General features: G+C 45.5%; 2 protein-coding genes across 3 annotated transcripts; both read left to right on the top strand.

Annotated features, from left to right (window-relative positions):
- The first annotated feature begins 6,647 nt into the window (after positions 1–6,647).
- On the top strand, positions 6,648–10,753 carry LOC120698894 (nascent polypeptide-associated complex subunit alpha-like protein 1). Its single transcript, XM_039982663.1, has 4 exons — positions 6,648–6,827; positions 9,386–9,467; positions 10,048–10,172; positions 10,262–10,753. Exons 1-4 carry the CDS (start codon positions 6,759–6,761, stop codon positions 10,595–10,597), a joined length of 612 nt encoding a protein of 203 aa, XP_039838597.1. The 5' UTR covers positions 6,648–6,758; the 3' UTR covers positions 10,598–10,753.
- Positions 10,754–14,296: 3,543 nt separating this feature from the next.
- Positions 14,297–18,255, top strand: LOC120698893 (eukaryotic peptide chain release factor subunit 1-2-like). 2 transcript variants are annotated; one of them, XM_039982660.1, is made up of 3 exons: positions 14,297–14,452; positions 16,194–17,653; positions 17,746–18,255. In XM_039982660.1, the coding sequence occupies exon 2, from the start codon at positions 16,222–16,224 to the stop codon at positions 17,539–17,541; it is 1,320 nt and encodes a 439-aa protein (XP_039838594.1). In that variant the 5' UTR covers positions 14,297–14,452; positions 16,194–16,221; the 3' UTR covers positions 17,542–17,653; positions 17,746–18,255. The 2 variants fall into 2 exon arrangements, with proteins under 2 accessions (XP_039838594.1, XP_039838595.1); XM_039982661.1 differs by having other exon boundaries at positions 14,321–14,452; positions 16,179–17,653.
- Positions 18,256–20,277: the final 2,022 nt, after the last annotated feature.

The following is a 20,277-nucleotide window of genomic DNA, read 5'->3' as shown; positions in this document are numbered from 1 at the left end:
CCAGCAGCGGGGTCTTATACCCGCCGACGGAAACAACTCGCAGGCCGGAAGGATAACTCGATGGGCCAGCGGCCCAACTACTCCCCTGATCTCTTACTAACGGTGTTTTTCTGTAGCACCATGACAATGCCTCCCTCTCGAAATCTAGCTTGTCACCAAGATGGAGCATCGGAAAAGCGTAGATGGAGATACTGAAGTTCTGCCCAAGTCGTCAGCTCTGGAGGCAACTGAGACCACTGGACCAGCAATTGATGGGTGGGCGTCTTCCCAACTTGAACCATGTGTTGGTCCAAAACCGACCACAGGTGATAACTGGATCGTTGGATCAGTTGGAATTGCAGATAAATCAGTATTGACCTCAGTATGTGGAGAGACATGTTGTTTAAGCAGTGAGACATGGACGACAGAATGAATCTTGCAGCTGGGTGGAAGCTCTAACTTGTAAGCTGCTCTGCCAACCTTTTGCAGAATCTTGAATGGACCAAAAAAAATTGAATGACAGCTTTTGATTTAATCTTGTAGCCACTTTGGTTTGAATGTATGGCTGGACTTTCAGATAGACAGATACACTAGATCACCCACATGAAATATCCTTTCTGACCTCTTTTTGTCCCCATGGCTCTTCATTCTTTGTTGAGCACGAAGCAAGTGCTGCTGAATTAGTTTTGACAGAAGTTCCCTTTCAATCAGCCACTTCTCAAGATCCGGTATAGTACAAGCTGTCAGATTACCAATACCAAAGTGTCTTGGGGTATGACCATATAACACCTCGAAAGGGGATTTACCCAAAGTGAATGGAAAGTCGTGTTATACCAAAATTCGGCCAGTGGGAGCCATGTATGCCATTCTCTTGGACATGAATGCACAGTGCACCTTAAAAATGTTTCCAAGTGATTAAATCGTACGGTCTGTCCATCTGTTTGGGGATGATAAGAGGAGCTCATCAAAAACTGGGTGTCAATGAGTTTGAACAACTGTTGCCACACAGAACTTGTGAAAATTTTATCCCTGTCAGAGATCATCTGCTGAGGCAAACCGTGAAACTTGTAGATGTTGTTCAAATAAGCTTGCGCCACTTGAAGTGCAGTGAAATTGTGAAAGGATGAGATAGTGGTATGGTATGAAATGCCCATATTTTGTGAATTTGTCGACGACCACCAAGATAACATCACATTTGTTGGACAGCGGTAAGCCCTCAATGAAATCCAAACTAACAGTTGTCCAAGGCTGATGGGGAACAGGCAGTGGTTCAAGTAGACCAGGGGTCTTGACATGTTCCACTTTAGCTTGCTGACATAATTGTGTATTCCTTAACATACACCCTGATGCTCTCTTTCATTTTTGGCCAAGAGAATAAGGCCTTGATTTTGTGGTATGTACCATGAAAACCAGAGTGGCCACCCACACCACTACTATGCAAGGCTTGAATAACATGTTGTTGTGCTAGGGAGTTATTACCGATCCACAACCTTCCTTTTGTGTCTGATGATACCTTCGTCCAAGGACATCTAGAGTGTGCATGTCTGATAACATGGTGAAGTGACAGCCAATTCAGTTAATACTTGTACAGCCTGAGAATCTTCCAAGTAACATTCCAACAAACTTTCTATCCAAGTAGGTGTGCATGCTGAGACTCATTGGATGCAAAACAGGACATCTAAAAAGAGCATCAGCTGCATTATTGGTACAACCTTGTTTATATACAATTTTGTAGTTTAAATCCATCAACTTTAGATGTGCCTTATGCTGAATTCTGGTGTGGACATGCTGCTCTATCAAATGTAAGAGACTCTTGTGATCAGTTCTAATGATGAATTCGTTATGTTGCAAATAAAGACGCCACTTTTCAAACCATTAAAATAGCCATGCACTCTTTCTCGTAAACTGACAGGGCTTGATTTTTTTGGCATAAAGATTTGCATAAATAAGCCAATGTGTGACCTTCTTGCATCAAAACAGCTCCCAAACCATAGTCACTAGCATCAGTTTCAAGCACAAATACCTTAGAGAAATTTGGTATTGCCAGCACAGGTGCCCCACTCATGGCTAGTTTCAACAAATTGAAAGCCTCTTCCATAGCAGCAATCCACTGAGATGGAACTCCCTTTTTCAGCGACGTAGTCAAAAGGTCTACTGATCGTGCCATAATTTTTGATGAATTTTTGGTAGTATCCAGTCAAACCCAAAAATCCCCTCAAGGTTTTAAAGTTGGAGGGAGTTGGCCATTCCTGCACAGCCTTCACCTTACATGGCTTTGTGGCCACACCAGCAGAAGAAATTCAATGTCCCAAATATTCTATTTCCAGTTGAGCAAATGAACACTTTGACCTCTTAATGAAAAATTGGTTGTTGTGGATAATTTCAAACACTTGTTGCAGCAACAAGGTGCGGTCATCCAAAGTAGCAGAGTAGATGAGGATGTCGTCCATGAAGACCAATACACCTTTTCTGAGGAGAGCGGCAAAAATTTGAGCCATGACGCTCTGAAAGGTGGCTGGAGAATTTGTTAGCCCAAAAGGCATCACTAAAAACTCAGAGTCCATTGTGCGTACGGAATGCAGTTTTATATTTGTCACCCTTAGCTACTCTTATCTGGTGATACCTGATCGAAAATCAAGCTTGGAGAACCACTTTGCCCCTGCCGGCTCAATTGCCCCTGCCGGCTCATCAATCAACTCATCCCCAATAGGTATTGGGTGTTTGTTCTTCACAGTAATAATATTCAAATGCCGATAATCAACACAAAATCGCCAGGTACCGTCCTTTTTTCTCACCAAAAGCATTGGAGAAGCATAGGGGCTTGAACTGGGTCTGATTGTTCCATTTTGTAACATTTCAGACAATTGTTGTTCCAAGCCAACCCCGTCGTCCGGACGCTCGAAACAAATTCTACAAGTCTAGTGGGTCCGGTCTCATGTGGCGGCATGTCTTAACGGCACACAGTCGTAGTCTACACTCCCACCAGGGCAGCTCTCTCTCCTTTCCAGCCTCCCTCCTCGCTCCCTCCAATCCTACCTCCACCACCAAGCATCTTCACATCCAAAGTGCCCTTCTCATGCCACTATGCTTTTTGCCCACCATGGCGAACCCTACCTCCACCACCAAGCATCTCACATCCAAAGTGCCCTTCTCATACCACTATGCTTCTTGCCCACTATGGCGCAGTCTTGTTCCTTATTCATTTGCTTCCTCTCACCGATCGTCGTTCTCTACATTGTCGCCATCTGGTTTACGCAGCTAACCAACCAATTATCCCCACTTCTCCGTCCGCATCCACAACGAGCGATTGCTTTCCCCTTCAGCTTTTTCCCTATAGCCTTCCCCTATGCAGAAAAAGATAGTTGGTAGGTTCAGGCGGTGGCTACTCCGCTGGCTACCCAACATGGGCTTCAACTTCGCTTCGATCGGCCTGACCTACTACATAATGCCCATGTGACACTACAAGAAACTATTTAATTTATAATGGATTTTTCATGATGTTTTCAGAGAACGTCATGGATTCATAGTTAAGTGTATCAATATCAGAAAACCATGATGTTTTATCAATTTTGTCACAATTCAAGCTAGAACATTGTGACGTTTAAGCAAATTCATCATGAACAAAAAATTAAGAATCATCTTGTTCTGTATGAGAAAAATGGAAAAAAATTGCGAAGAACAAGAATTGAACTTGGACCCTAGAAAGAAGTTTCGAACTTTCCATTGAGCTATCACTTAGTTTGTTTATCTTCTTAGTATTTAACTTTTTATACTGTCTCTTTCTTTGCTTATGCGAACAATAACACGGGCTTTCGAAACTAGGTCTGAAGTCCACTAGGCAAATGCCTTACTACTACACTATATGTCTATATGGGAACTCAACTCTTAATTCACAGTAACTTAATACAAAACAAGACTCTTGCATTGTTTATGTGGCTACCCTACTATGACACGACTACACCATATGGTAACATTGCAAGCTCCTATTTGAGACCTCTTATATATTCCATGATATGGCAAGAGGAGAGGGGAGCATCCCTGTTTATAGGACTCCATGGCCCATATAGTTTTGCCATGTGTCCATCTTAAAATATCTAACTCTAGAATTTTTCTCATGCTTATCTAACTATACAAATATCTAGTTTCTAGAGTATTTCATGTTTTACCATAAAGCATAACAACCATGATTCATGCATACTCTAATCTTCTAGAAGCTTCTCACCAGTATGCATTGCTACTTTCAATAATATATATCACAGGCGAACTATAGCTCAAAGAAACAAAGATTTCTCTTCTTTTAGGGGAAGAAATGAGCATTTCTTATCACTGCCAAAACTGTAATTAACCCCATTTCCCAGGACTTTTGCATTTCGATAAAGCTTTATACATCATAGCCACATGATAGAGCTACTAATAATGTTGTTGCAAACTTTTTCAAGTACACAGCTGTTTGGTCATCATCCCAATTGTTTTTTTCAGCTGAAATGGAAGATTAGCGACAACTCAATTCTCATTCTAAAACTAATTAATGTAATGAATGAAGATTATTCTGTCTGCATTAGCTCTATGAACATTGGTTACTCACATATCTTTTCAAAACACTTCATACGGCCTCTATGGCCTTACAAGCAATGCAAGTAATAAGCATCAATGCTGCTAGGACCTCACAAACAAATAGTTCAAACTGAAGTTGTGCCATTGCTAACACAGACATCACAAGGAACATAGCTGCAACAGGAATAAGCTGTCAATTACACGGACAGAAAACCAATCAGAATCAATTGTCCATAAATATTTTGATGAACATCTAGGATATGATCAGGAAGATATTGTTTATGCATTGAAATGGACTTATGTGTAACTTCGCTTCCCATCGGGATATTTGTCTAGAGATTGTATTCATTGTAAGATAGTGGAATAGCCCTAGAAAGTTTGCGATCAATCCTCTATATTCACCCATAACCAGCTCCAACCTTTTTTTTGTAGTCTTTTATAAGCACGAGATGCAAGAATAATATAGTCATCTCATACAGAGAGTCCAACAAAAAACTAAGCAGTGTTAAGCAATCAAAGAATATTTTGTCCTAATGTCTTGTAAGATATAGAAGGAGACTCTACACAACAATTATAACATACTACCACAAAATGTAGTTAGGGGCCGGCGAGACAATAGTATAACTAATGAAGTAAATCTAGCTCGAACGACTTTAATAATATAAACAGTAGTAGAAAGATTTAGCAGGTGATAAAAGCATTTCGCCTGTAGGGATTCAACAGTACTACTCAATCTGGCAGACAGCTGAGCTCCAATCAAGCTGTTAAAGAGGATGCGAGGAGCGGCGGGATTTGGTCCGCTGCGGCGGGATATGCCCGCAGGTTCTCGCCGGCCGAGTAGGAAAGGTGCGGAGCTACGATAGCTCTAGCCTCTAGAAGGTCTAATTTCTCTCCCCTTCTCTTCCCTACCTCTCGCCCATATCTTACCCTCAGTTTCTTCATAGTAGGCAGCAGCAGAGCGATTTTCTTCCAATTTCCTCTCATACCCCCGCTTCTGAGCCGAAGAAATGTAGAGTACTCATTTGTAGATGCCCTAGTGTTTGGTCAAAGAACCTTCGCTGGTTTAAGATGTTGAAGGATTTGTTCATGCACATTGCAAAAGCCGTGGAAGCTCATTGTTCATACTTCATGTAGAAAAGGAATGCAAAAGTCATTGATGATTGGATTCACATTGCTGATGAGAGTACTGTAACAAAAAGTTTTTGGAGAAATCTGTCAAGTGTGTGATTGAGATATTTGGAGAGCGCTACTTGCGAGAGCTAAATATAGAGGATACAAATGGTTGATGGAGGTGGTGAAGACAATGCGGTGCGCGTGCTGCAGCGTGCCAGAGGACGCAGGGCGACGCCATGATGCCGATGCACCAGGGTAAAAAGACGAAAATACCTTTAACTGGACACCTTTAACTGCGTGGAGACACCGCTGCGGTCGCACACACGTTTTACCAATCTCGCTGCCGTGAAGCGCAGGCCCGCAGGGGATCCGAATGGCGACTGTGGGCCGCGCCAGCCGCAGAGGCCGCCAGACGCCAGGCCCCGACCTGGGTCCTAGACCGTTATTGTAAACCCAGTCCACGCACCAGAGCGGCCCACATGCTCCTCCTGGCCGGGCCCCATGGGATCCCTTCCCTGTAGCGACATGCCTGAAGCCGGGGGCTGCTGGGGGTCACACGGGTGACCCAGCATACTTGTCACTCACTCCAGACTTTATATTTTTGGGCCTAAACTGGCCCAACAAATTGATCCATAGTCAAATTTGTTCTAGATCAAATTTATTTTGTTTCGGAACAAATTTTTTTAATTGTTCTAGCAATACAAAAAAATTGTTCGGAAAAAAATTGTTTCGGAACAAAAAAATTAATTATTAAACCTTGAGCGATGGTTTGACTGCCAGTAGCCCGAACGACTCATAGCATTTGTGCTGAAGCAGCATGATGGAAAGTCAACAGTCAACTACTCCATTTGAATTGAGCCAGGCTCGGGTCCGGAGGAGGAGGAAACAGCTGTTCCAGGCCCACTCCGCCTCGTTCTCTTGCAGTCTTCTAGTGGGCCTGAAACGAGCCTTCCGACACGGCCCAAGCCACCCGTGCTCCCCGCACCAATAAAACCCCCCGAGTCAGCATCAACACGCCGCTTCCTCTCACCAACGCGCCTCCATTCCCCGTTCCTCTCCTGCCTAGGGTTCTAGCCCCCCCTCGCCGCCGCCCTCCGGCACCCACCACCACCATGACGGCCGAGACCGCGACGCCGGAGGAGCAGCTCCGCGCCCAGCTCGAGGAGCAGAAGATCCACGAGGTGAGCCGCGATGCGATCCCCCATCTCTATCCCTTCCACTTCCACTCCCGCCCCGCCCCGGGCTCGGCGGCGGCGCGCGCGGCGGCGGGGGGGGGGGGGGGGGTTATAGCCCCAAGCCGCGGCCGGATCGCGGGCGCCGGCGAGGGGTCGATGCGAGTTTGGGGGGTTTGAGGGTGCTAGACGGCGGTTTTCTGGCTGGATCTCGCGGGTTTCGTGCTGTGTCGGCCGGGGAGTGATTTGGCGAGGGGATTGGTGAAGCTGGGGGTTGCTGCTGGATGCTTTAGTGGGCTTTGTCAACCAGCGCTGCAGAGCTTCTACTGTAACGCAGGAAGTTTAAGCGATATACTGTTTTACCCTGCGTTGCCTGCCTCGTTTTAGCTTGTGCTCAAGTCCATGTTTTGCTGATTGTGGTCTGCCTGTTGTCTGTCGTCTGGTTGGCATGTCGTACACTTTGATAGTTCATGCACACTTCATAGATAGATCACTTGTTTTGAATGTGCTAGTCCTGGTAGTTCCTGCGTCCCTTCATAAAGAGCACCACAAGAGTTAATAGTGAAAAGGAAAAGGAGAGTGATGCCTTACAGCTTCCTACAGAACTTGTTTGTTTGTTTGGTGAAATCTGTAGTCCTGTCCAGGCTGCCTTTTGCTTGTATTATAACTTACATACTTTGCATTACTTATTTGATTCCTCAAGTAGCAATGGACAGCTTTTTTTTTTTGAAATAAACGGTAGGAGCACTGCCACAAAATATAAGAAGAAGAAACATTCGTACAAAACGCGCCGAAGCGAACACCACCACCACACAAACAACGCACGCAAACAACACACTCAACAAAACACTACACCACCACAAACTGGGAGAGGAAGCGAAAGAAGCCGCCGCGAACTGCGCCGTCGTCGCCAACGCTGTGCCATGCCAAAAAGCCGCGGCCCGCTGCAAGCCAGAGCGGTAGCTCGAACTCCTCCACCAAGGGACTATCACCCTCAAGCCGCACACACACGGCCATCGATCCCCCTGTTCCAGTGGTGCTTCAGCAGGACACTCCCGTCGCAGCGCCGATGAAAAACACTGATCCTGGCCACTCTGCGTGGGGGCCTCGCCTCTCCCACCGTCTCACACTCCTCTGCCAAGGACTCAGATATCTGAAACCGCTCTGAAAGCAACAACATCCGTCCAGCCGTCACCGGGATCACCACTGCACCAAGTGCGCCAGCTCAAGACCTCCAGCACCCATGGGTCCTCTGCACCTCCCTGCCAACACGAACCAAGCGCACCTCCTCTGCCGCTGCGCGCAGGCGATACCACCAACCAACCACCGCCACTGCCTAGCCAAGGCGAGTCTCCAGATGCGACGCCTCCAACGAGGGCACGACGCCAAAGGCGCTGCCGTCGCATGTCCATAGATGGACAGGGTTTTCACCCTAAAGAATCCCGTGTAGTAGGAATATGGTGCCTCACAATGGTGCCCCCCAACAGGGAGACGACGCAACAAGAGCGCCGCCACCATCGCCACCGACAAAAGCGTCAGTGAAGGCTTTCGCCCGACTCAGCACCATGCCTGCCGCAAGTTCTTGGCCAAGCCCGTAGCCCGCTCCAACCCGCCTCCGCAACGTCACCACCGAAAGAAGTCTGGCACAGCTCAAAGCACCACCTTGGCGCCCCCAGCATGCACCAGCTAGCCCCCAGCCCCACCACCAAGACGGCGCCGGACCGGCATCGCCGTCGAGGAGGAGAAGAGGAGCACACCACAGATCCTATTGCCCGTCGCCCGTGCGCAGCACGCCCCCGCCTCCCACCATCTCCAGGCCGCAAGACCCAGATCTGGTCAAGGCAGAGGCCCCCGATCGCAGCCACTGCCACCGCCGGCCACGGCCAACCACGGTCACGGCCAACAGCGGCCAGCCAGAGCCCGCGCCAGGCAAGCCACGGCCACCGGCCAGCCGCGGCCATTGCCTCCCGCCACAACCGCCGCGATGGCCACGGTCGGCACAACCATTCGCGCAAGCCGCCGCCGCCGCCCCCCGGCGCCGGAAGCCCCCCCCCCCCCACACACACCTTCATGCGCCCCTGTCGCGCCGCCACCAGATCTGGCTGGGGCAACGCCGGATCTGGTGGCCCCCGCCGCCGCCGCGCAAACACCCGCCGCCGACGAAGGAGCTCCGGGGGAGCAGAGGCGGCCGCACCCGCCCCAAGATGCCGGAGAGAGGGGGAAGGCCCCGCCGCCGCCTTCACCATAGGCCGCACGAGCTTTCGGCGGCCCGCTCCGGCGGCGGCGCGGCGGGAGGGAGGAGCAGGAGGTGCGGCGGCTAGGGTTCAAAAGGGCCGCCGCGTCGCCCGAGCGGGGACGACGCGAGCGGACGCAAGCGTTTTTCAGTTCTCTAATGGACAGCTTCCATTACTTATTTGTTGAGGCATGTTAACTGAATAATGGTTCGTTTATGCTTAATTGTTTGCATGCATTTTATTTCTTTTATTAACTGATCTGTTGTACATATATTGAAATAAATCATACTTTTATTTCTAATAATCGGAATGGTGGAATCCCTCTACCTCCAGGGAGATGACCCGATTGTTGAGGATGATGATGATGAGGAAGATGACGATGATGAGGATGACAAGGATGACGATGATGCTGAGGGTATGTGAAAGTTTTAGTCACTTCGTTAGCTACTAATATTTATCGTTATGCTTAGGCAAAGTATCACATGCACGTGTATATGTCATCAGTGGTGTTTATTTCTCCATACAAATTTGCATGCAAGGTTCATTTTAGTTACATCCATTTTTGCATTGTCTTCCTTTTCCTTGATATAGATTCCTCCATTTATTTTTAACTTTTTGGTTGAATAGCTACTGTTAGTTTTTATGCAAACTTCTTTTCTTTGGACATCTACTGAGACAACATATTTACTGAAGTGAATCTCTACTACCACTCGCTTCATTATGCAAGTTTCAAGAAGCTTTAGGATACCAAATCATACCCTATGCTCCCAATTCTAATACTTGGTTTCCATCGCGTACATGAGTGCGCTGTCATCAATATAAACATGGTATCTCAAAACATTGTGAAATTGTGGTCCAGCAGTTTTCATTGTGCAGTGTCAGCCAATCCCGTAATATATTTGTTCTACGAGTTCTTAATATTCCCTTCTAGTTCTAAGCATGTGATTTTTTTTTCTGTTAGTAACTCAAAAATTCCAATGTATTTTAACGAACAGGAGTTGATGCTAGTGGGAGATCTAAGCAGAGCCGCAGTGAGAAAAAGAGCAGGAAGGCCATGCTGAAGCTTGGCATGAAGGCCATCACTGGTGTAAGCCGTGTAACTGTCAAGAAGAGCAAGAATGTAAGCATCTGACTTGTTGGTCTTGTTTTTTTGCTTAACCTTGTTGGTTAGATTTTTGTTAATGTATCCAACTTTTGTTCTGTTTCTAGATGCTCTTTGTCATCTCCAAACCAGATGTCTTCAAGAGCCCTGCATCAGACACCTATGTGATCTTTGGGGAGGCCAAGATTGAGGACCTGAGCTCACAGCTGCAGACACAGGCTGCAGAGCAGTTCAAGGCACCAGACATGAGCAGCGTCCTGTCAAAGCCAGAGGTCTCCACAGCGGCCCAGGATGACGATGAAGCTGTCGATGAGACTGGTGTGGAGGAGAAGGACATTGAGTTGGTGATGACCCAGGCTACCGTGTCGAGGGCAAGGGCGGTGAAGGCGCTGAAGGCGGCCGACGGGGACATAGTTAGTGCAATCATGGAGCTGACAACTTAGCCAGTTGTGCGCGTACTTGTGATATCATGTTAGTTTTATCTTGTTTAATGGATCTATGATCTGAACACATGTTGTCATGTTGAGCTGTTCTGCATGTTGTGTGATTGGAAACAAATGGGAATGTCTTCAAGGCTCTTTTCGTGCATTGATTGTCTTTACATTTGTATGCATTTTCAAATTTCCATATCCAATTCGATGGGATAAAGTCTCAGCTATTATCCATTCCATGTCCGGTTAGGATTTGTGGTTCATAAATTTGCTGAATGATGTTGATTTGTCGGGTGGCCTTGGTCGAGATTTCAGATTTGTGATTGGCGCCAAAAAAAAAACTTATTGTGGTCCATAATAGCAAACCCGTTTTGAGGTATAAATTAACCTTTTTATTAATTCGTAAGTTTAGGGGATACGGTTGCTTTTATTTTATAAGTTCAAAGTTCCAAGAGGTTAGGCTTGCAAGTTTAGAGGGTATAAATTGACCTGCGCTCGTGACAGCTAATAACTGATGAACCCTGAAACAATCTGAGGCTCATGGGACGGATTGGAGTGCTGGACTGGAACCATTGATGCGCGTGAAATAAAATCGGTTTCCAGATGGAGTCCTTTACGTTCTAGGATGAGCATAATTTCTGATCGTGCCGTGGATCTGTCTTGTAATCCGTAGGCTGCTGTCGCGGATTGGTCAAGATGGCTGACGAGGCAGCTCACACGATGGAAGCCAAAAGGCAAATGCCATACTGCTAGGCCAATCTCAGTACATAGTTTTATCACAGAATTACAAAGAGTGCCATGTCAGTTTGACACTTGAATAAAACCACCTCCCTCAATGTACGATTTCATTGCATAGTTTCATAAATAAGCTGTCACATTTAATTGTTGATTGATATTAATGGTCAAATACTCACCAATAAAAGTTGAAAAATGTGTGAAGATGAAACTCAAATCCTCTTGATGGAGTTTCATTATGGTTTTATGGTTCTTGGTAACTGTGCACACCAAGTTTCATCATCATAAAATTCTATTTTTTTCTTTCTTTCTTCTTAAATTACATACCATGTCATCGCTTTTGCCTACGTGGCATGTCATTTAGTGAGAATGAAACTCATATACTCCATTCGTCCTGAAATGTGAGACATTGAAAGGTTTAAAATTTGTACCAAAATGTAAGTTATCCTAGAGTCTTTTGGATAAAAAGACATGCTAATCTTCTCAGTTTTGGTGCCAGTTTTGCAAACAAATCAATTGTGGTGGGTCAGAGGAGTAAAAAAGACATGCTAATCGTCTTGATTTTGGTGCGAACACCTGAAAAATAAGCAATTGATTACTAAACAATGTAATAATAAAGAATACATATATTTTTTCGACCTCCATAATCTATCTACAAATTAATTAGAACGCTCTACGTTACATTTCACGACGGAGCGAGTAACTTGCACGGAGAGAGTAAAACCACCGCTGTCTGCACGTGAGCTTTTGAAGGGGTCCATCGAGGCATCGATACTTGTCATCGAGCCTTTTCTTTTCCCCCTCGGGTTGGCAACGTGAGGTAGGCACGCTGGCACGGGCGGGCGCGCCGCCGCAGCGACGGACGGACGCGTGCTCCCTCACCCCGTCCCGCCGAACACGCGCCCCGCGCCGCGCCCGCGCGTCAGCTTCGGTCATGGGCTCTAGGCGTGGTGGCTTCCAGAACCCGACGAGCGGCGACGGCGAGCGCCGCCCGGGCATGGGGCATCCGCCGTCGGGTCCCTCCCACGGCCTGCTAGCCCCGCCTGTCAGTGACGAAGGCAGCATAATATCTGGGCGGCGCGTCGGGTGGGTCGGTCAGGCTGGCCAGCACGTTGGTTCGGCCCGTTCCGTCCCGTTACGCTACGCATCGCCGCGCCCAAGCCCCCAGGTGCTGCGCGCTGGTTCGCCCCGCTCCGGAGGCGCGCCAGGTGTCGGCAACGCTCGTCGGCCCGGGGAGCCGACACTTGGGGCTGGCTTTCGGCACGAGCCCGCCGGACATCCAGCGAGCCAGGAGATGGTGCGAAGCCAAAAAGGTAGGGCTGGCTCCCTCGGACTAGCCCTCGCGCGGGCGCTATGCGCACACAGCCAGGTTCACCCAGAGCCATGGTATGCCCGTGTAATTTTAATTTTGTTGCCACACCAAAGGTATTATTTTGTTGGAGGCTCACATGCTATCTAGTGAAGTACTAGTGTAGGATATTTCCCCCTAGGTGTACATACCTCACTTTTTTTATTATTTCTAAGAAGAGAAGCGGTGTAATTTTGTTTTGGTCGTCCAAAGCAGGCCCATCATAATTCATAACGGTAAGTATTGGTTTTGATCTTCTTATTTGTATTTGTCATGACTCGAGCATACGGCTATACTCCATCGTTTCAAAATATAATTCATTTGACCTTTTTGACCTAAGTTTGATTATTCGTCATATTCAAAAAATTTGTGCAAATATAGTCAAATTTAAATTATTCTTGGAGAACTTTTACGAGTAAAGCAAGCCACAACAAAAAAAGTGATATTTTGTGCAAATTTTGAATAAGAAAACTGGTCAAACTTGGAGTCAAAAAAATTAAATGAACTATAATTTGAAACTTATGGAGTATTTCCCTAAGTATCGATCATTTTAATTAAGAGAAGCACTAGGGTTCTTTAGTAAATTGGTTGTTTTAGTTATTTATGGAAGATGGCAACCGTATGAACCGAGAGTTAGCCATCGAAGAACAGTATACGATGTATGTCTACTAAAAATACTACTCTACATACTGTTAGGAACACGTCATGTTACAATGTCAATGGATCCAAGTTCCCCTCCTGCATCTCTATGTACGATTTGAAATTCCATGGAGTAGAAAGAAGGGGCTACTATTCTCGCAAAACAATTGCCATATAAAAGTTAACTTTAGTGCCACGGTAAAAGACATCATAGACAATTGTACTTACGATGTTTTATATAATTGATGAGTTATTGCAGGACAAATAAAACGGTGATGTATCCTTTCTTTGCGGAATCATTTTTTAAAAATGCATATAGGCTACGAGGTGCCTACTAAAATGACACCGCAGAATTTACCTTACCCATGCTTATCAGAAGGTGTAGGTACTAGTGCAACACACTTAAGAACCAATTTCACTTTCCATGCGACAAATCCTAGCTAATGTGCATTTTTCATGTGCAATAAAGTTGAAAGCGTGTTGCCATACTCGTCATCATTCATGCTAAATCCTGACTCTGACTTTGCAGTTTGGTCAGAAAAAAGGATTACCAACCAAAACACTTCCTTGGTTCGCAAGGTAAATAAAACAAACACACGCTAAACATACACACGGCACTTGCTTATTCGTAACCGTCTGAGGGCCTGTTTGGGACCGCGAGTAGGATAAGCGCGAGCGCGATAAGCGCAACGCGGCTCCCCGCCCGCTTCTGCGATTTTTGTCCACGCAGTTCAAATCCGGCGTTTTTCCTTTGCAGGCGGTCGAGATAAGCGCGAGCAACGCGAGGCGTTCGGCGGGATTATCCGGCGTTTTTCGCGGATAAGCGTAGTGAACGCGGTCCCAAACACGCCCTGATACTCTGATGTCTGATCCCGATCGTGCGGCGGTGTACGCGCCCCGTGGACGCGGAGCCACGCCCGAAAGGTTCGTGCGCGTTCGCAAGAGTTCGCAGCCAACTCGGCCTCCGCTTCGCCGTTCTTCCACCCCATATAAGCCTCTCCGCCACTCACGGCCCCAAAACAAACCGAACGCCAAGCGGAGGGAGAGCAGAGGAGGCCGTCTCCTGCGGATTCGCCGGCTCCATCGGTTGCATAGGCCGCCGCCGGGCGCCCGCGCGGCGCTCATCACGCCCGCCCCCCACGCAGGTGCAGTGCCTCTGCCCATGTCTTCGGTTTTTTTTTTTATTTCTGTAGCTGCGGCCGGTGATTTGGTTGGTTAAAACCAGAGGGTTCGTCATGGTTGGGGATCGGATTAGGGGATCGATCGGGATCGGTCGTCGATCTGTTCTCGTGAATCGTGATGATGCCCGGATTAGCATGGGTGTGTTGTGCGTATCGCTTGTTTGGTTGCATTAGAAATGGAAATGCTTGATTCGATTGATAGATCGTTGAAATCTACGGCTCTTGGCCCCGCAGATGGTACCGTACAAACGTGATTGGCATTATTTATGGATCAATTTGTTTAGGAGGAAAAAACCATAGATCCTTTAGCGTTTCGCTAGTGTTTTTTTTTTAAAATTTTCTCTCTCGTTCGGCGAGGAAAAAACATAGACCAATTTGGGGTGATGGATTACGTATCGTGATGTAGCGCGATCTGCACTGGATGGAGCGTCGACTGTGGGGATGTTCTCGTTCTATTTACCTGACCAAGTCCTCTCTAGATTTTTGGCCCTGCATTTTTTTTCATGATCCAACTTTGTGTTCTGAAACACGCGCGTGCTTGCTCTTGATGACGCAAAAACATGCGTACATGACTGATCGTGTTGTGATGCAGGAGGATCTGCTCCTGACGGGGTTATTATAATTTTTTGTGCATGATGTTATTATATTTCTATATGCATCTAGAATTCTAGATAGAGTTTGTACTTGAATTTCCAAGAACGTTATGGGTGTCCAACCTGCTTCTTTGATTCTCAAATTATGTGTTGGTTTTTTACTTTTTAGGCCTCTTTATGGTATCTCTGGATCTAGTTTACATGACATGTTTAGTGAAACAGAAAGCCCTGGAATCTGATTTGTTAGCTTTAGTCATCAGCACGGATGTTGAAGATAAGATATAGATATGCACTTGTGCTATTGGAATGAAAGGAAAACATTGTGTCCTTGTTTATTATTTGTTTATGTTAATATCAAGATGATGCCGGCACCAATTTGCAATGAAGTATCATACATGTAAAGGTCTTCTGGTTTCACATTGTACCATTATTACGTATTTCTTTCCAATTAGAAGTGATAATATACAGGGCACTTATGCTCCACTATCAACTGTGGCTAAGATTTTGCTCTATTGCTTGGTACAAAATTTCATCCTGCAGATTACGATTGCTTCTTCTATTTGAAATATAAGATATCTATTAGTTTTGTTCACCTCTGTTTTCACATAGAGAAAACCTTATAAATCTAAAACAATGTGTTTAAGTGGATAAGCAATCTTTAAATAGCCATAAATTTGTTTATGTTGTATTTGATGGATACCAGTGCCCACTGCCCACTTCTTGATTGATTTTTTTTCCTCCAATACTCTCTGCTTGGCTTTTCCAACTATTTTTTACATGCATTTTTAGCTGCTTTGCTGGAGATGTTAGTTATCGGGGTAGTTTAGCATTATTAAATCAGTTTTACTGTTTTACCCTGTTTATTTCCATACGCTGCTGGTGCATTCTTAATTATGTTCTGTCAAAGCTAGGACACTCCTCCAAAGATTGGCCTGGTTATATATAATTTTTTTCATGTGACTTCATGGAAGATCCTGAAGGTCCTAAATATTTGGGATGTTGTCATGATTGATTGAATAGGACTATAGAAGCATTATGTCATTAGTTATCATGTTTTCAACTGTATTTGACTTGCTGGTATTTTTTCTGACCTTCAGTTATCTGTCTTGTAGGTGAAGGTTAATCCTTAAACTCTTCAAGATGGGCGAGGGACATGAAGCTGACAAGAACATTGAGATCTGGAGGGTCAAGAAATTAATCAAGGCGCTTGATGCTGCTAGGGGAAATGGTACCAGCATGATTTCTCTCATCATGCCGCCTAGGGACCAGATTTCACGTGTCACTAAGATGCTGGGTGATGAGTATGGAACTGCCTCAAACATCAAGAGCAGAGTCAACCGTCAGTCTGTCTTGGCTGCCATAACCTCAGCTCAACAGAGGTTGAAGCTTTACAATCGAGTTCCCCCCAATGGTTTAGTGCTTTATACTGGAACAATTGTCACTGATGATGGCAAAGAGAAGAAGGTAACCTTTGACTTTGAGCCATTTAGGCCCATTAACGCGTCCCTGTATCTCTGTGACAACAAGTTCCACACTGAGGCACTGAATGAGCTCCTGGCTTCTGATGATAAATTTGGTTTCATTGTCATGGATGGCAATGGAACATTGTATGGCACTCTGAGTGGCAACAGCAGGGAGGTTCTTTACAAGTTTAGTGTTGATCTCCCAAAGAAGCATGGGCGAGGAGGGCAATCTGCAGTCCGCTTTGCCCGCCTGCGCATGGAGAGGCGACACAATTACCTGCGCAAAGTTGCTGAGCTTGCAACACAGTATTTCATCAATCCTGCCACTAATCAGCCAAACATTGTTGGGCTTATTCTTGCTGGTTCTGCTGACTTCAAGACCGAACTGGGAAAATCAGAGATGTTTGATCCGCGTCTGCAGGCCAAGGTTGTCAAGATGATTGATGTGTCTTATGGAGGGGAAAGTGGCTTCAACCAAGCCATTGAGATGTCTGCCGAGGTTCTTTCTGATGTCAAGTTTGTCCAAGAAAAGAAGCTGATCGGGAAGTACTTTGAGGAGATAAGCCAGGACACAGGAAAGTATGTCCTTGGTGTGGATGACACCATGACAGCCCTGGAAATGGGAGCGGTAGAGACACTGATTGTGTGGGAAAACCTTGATGTCAGGCGGTATGAGCTAAAGAACAGCGCCACTGGAGAAACAGTCGTGAAGTATCTGAACACCACACAGGAGGCTGATCAGCGCAACTTCACTGATGAGGCAACATCTGGAGATCTTGAGGTCATTGACAACACGCTACTGCTGGAGTGGTTTGCTGAGAACTACCACCAGTTTGGCTGCACGCTGGAGTTTGTCACCAACAAGTCCCAGGAAGGTTCTCAGTTCTGCCGGGGATTTGGCGGGATTGGTGGGATCCTCCGCTACCCAGCTGATGTCACTGCCTTCAAGGAAGGCGATGACTTGTCTGATGGGGAGTACGACGAAGACTATGAATAGCAATCAACAGAAACTCAAGTGAACGCGGTCCGAGAGGAGCCTGAGCTGGCCCGGGCCGCGCCGGGATGGGATGACCCTGAAACATCCAAACGATCGGTGCAAGGAAACCATGGTCAGTACTATTGCATAGAAAAACTAGTTACATATTTTTGTTCTTCATGTTCTATTGGTTGTTTCTCTGACGTTTGCATCTTTTACTTCCAGGAGGAGCTGGTGGAGGGAAGAAGGTCTAAGCAACTAGAATCTGCAAGCATGATGACGTAAGTGCTTTGGAGATGTGTCTTGCTCTGTTGATCCGAGCTTGGAGTCTGGTGATGCTACTACGAAGCAGACATGGATGGTGCCTTCTGAGTTCTGATGATGCACCATGAGGAGGGATTATTAGTATAATCTACTATTGTCTTCAGTAATGAGTCAGTGTCAGGGTAGTATGGTCAATAAATTCCAGGTGAGGCAGACGCTAGTTCGCGTGGTCTCGTTGTCTGGTAGGAGCTGGTGCATTGCTGATGCAGCACTGTTTTTATTTCCTGAACTGAGGTCGTGGTGTGATTGAAATTGTCATGGTGCGCCACAGAGGTGTGTGCGTTGCAACGCTTACGACGTGCGTGATACCAGTCTTACTATTTATTGATCGTGCCTGTGTTATTTATTTCGAATATTCTTGTATGGTCTTGCATATAGTATTTGACTATTTGTTTGCATTGTGTCGTGAACTTTTTGTATCTCTTTTCGATTGTTACACAGAAATCCTAAGATATGAAGGAAAGAGGTTCTCACTTATTCTGAAAGTGTCCATGGAAGAGCCCATCCCATAGGAACTGGACAATTGGTAGATTCAATTCTTTGTATAAAATGATTTTTATAGGAAAATAGAAATTGGATCCTTTAAAGCTTCTACACCTTTTCTTATTTCCAAATCCAGAGGAAAAAAACAGAGAACAGGTAAGGAAGCGACCAAGGGCAGGCCCAAACAAAACGCAGATGGGCTGCGCTGCTTTGCAAGCAGGGGCCGGTAGTGTAGTGCGGGCTGGCTGAGAAAAAGACGCTACCATGGCTGTGTCAACCATTTGATTAGAGTCAGCAACATTGAGTATAGATCATCATGTATATATCTATGCCATCAGTGCATTTACAAGCTGATTCTGAGTTATATTTTAGCTCTCTAGTTGTTGTACGTAGTGGCACCTTTTTAATACAGAAACATATCAGGTGTAAACCAACATATCCGTACAAACCGTGTAAATTTCAATCTGGGCCACCAGATCAATATCCAAGGAATATGGTGGGATTGGGTAATGAGAGATGATCCCTTTTAATACAGAGCAATGAGAGATGCTTATTTTCTTTGTAGTCATTTTGAGTATGGGGAAAAGTCTTGGCGCATTTTACGACACATGCTGTGCTCCATAAGGTTAAAACAATTTCAAAAGGCAAATTACGAGTTAGCTTGCATCTCTGCTGTGTCCATCACCTGTTAAAAGTCATAACGCTTTTCTGATGGCGTTACATGACTGCCTCCACTATTGGTGGATGGACGCACCCAGTCTCGCATAGTGGCGTCCCTACTTCATCATGCCAAACACAACTGAATTTCCATTATCACTTTTGATGAGATATAAATTGAGTGTAAATTTGGATTGTTTTGCTGCAAAACCTTTTATTTTACAAATGGAGAGGTAGACGACGATGACGATCGAATCTTATATGAATTTCCATTATCACTATGTTTTGCTGGCTGCTTCTCCAGTCAGCCAATAGTGTTTTTCTCTCACACCAAACCAGTACAAACCACCAGTTAGCCAGCAGTAATTTTCTCTCACAACAAACCAGCACCATCCACCAGCTGCAGTCAGCAGAACAGAGTGTAGGAGTCTTGGAAAAGGTTCCTGATGAATAATTGTTTCTTTATGCTCATTGAATTTGCTTGGTTTACTATGATAAAGTGCTATGACTGGCGACAAAGTTATCCCGTACCAGTCAGTCACTTCACACTTTAGCTACCCCCAAAGTTGCGGATTATGCGATCGACACGACAGCTGGTGGACCTGATATGCCAAGGACGGGAGAAATTTCAAACGGCCCACGTGAAGTGTGGGCCCATTTGAGTCCATTTTTGTCAGACTGTAAAAACTTTTGTAGTGGTATTATTCACAAAATACCATGATTTACCATAAAAATGCTGTAACTATATTTATCACTGGAACTACACTAATTATTGTATGTTTAACAATATGTGCTTCCTAAAGTTTAGCGGTCAAAGATGTAACGGAGATCATATTGGTACCCAGAATGACTTAGAGCATCTTCAAGAGTTTGGCAAATCGAGTTGCCATCTTTGATTTTTGGCAAAAATGTTAAAAATACTCCTCCAACAGTTTGGCAAAAGACTTGACAATTTTTGGCAACTTGAAAAAAACCAGCCTCCAGCGCGTAAATATACGCGCACGGCGCGCGGTTGGCATCGTGGTTTCTAGTCAGGTGGGAGGGTGAAAAAAGAAATAAATAACAGAGAAGAGTTCCTGATTTAAGTTTTCAAAAGGTGGAAGGGCATAAATATAATTTTGTTTCTCTCTCAGGGTTTCTGATGTAAGTTAGATCTGAATTTGACAAGTGAATTATGCCAAACTGTTGAAAATAAGCTTTTTTTTACTTGGCATATCTTTTTAGAAGTTGGCAAAACACAAGATATGCCAAGTAAAATATGACAAACTCTTGGAGATGCTCTTATATATGGAA

Source organism: Panicum virgatum, chromosome 3K (genome assembly GCF_016808335.1).
Source record: "Panicum virgatum strain AP13 chromosome 3K, P.virgatum_v5, whole genome shotgun sequence".
Classification (NCBI taxonomy): domain Eukaryota; kingdom Viridiplantae; phylum Streptophyta; class Magnoliopsida; order Poales; family Poaceae; genus Panicum; species Panicum virgatum.
The sequence above is the reverse complement of the archived record's forward strand: the minus strand, read 5'-3'. Positions and strand labels throughout refer to the sequence as shown.

Excerpts from the sequence above, each read along its gene's own strand:
- LOC120698894 (XM_039982663.1), top strand. The coding sequence starts at position 6,759 with ATGACGGCCGAGACCGCGACGCCGGAGGAGCAGCTCCGCGCCCAGCTC. Across the intron at positions 6,828-9,385 it reads AGGAGCAGAAGATCCACGAG|GGAGATGACCCGATTGTTGA; the intron begins GTGAGCCGCGAT and ends CTCTACCTCCAG. Across the intron at positions 10,173-10,261 it reads CTGTCAAGAAGAGCAAGAAT|ATGCTCTTTGTCATCTCCAA; the intron begins GTAAGCATCTGA and ends TTCTGTTTCTAG.
- LOC120698893 (XM_039982660.1), top strand. The coding sequence starts at position 16,222 with ATGGGCGAGGGACATGAAGCTGACAAGAACATTGAGATCTGGAGGGTC.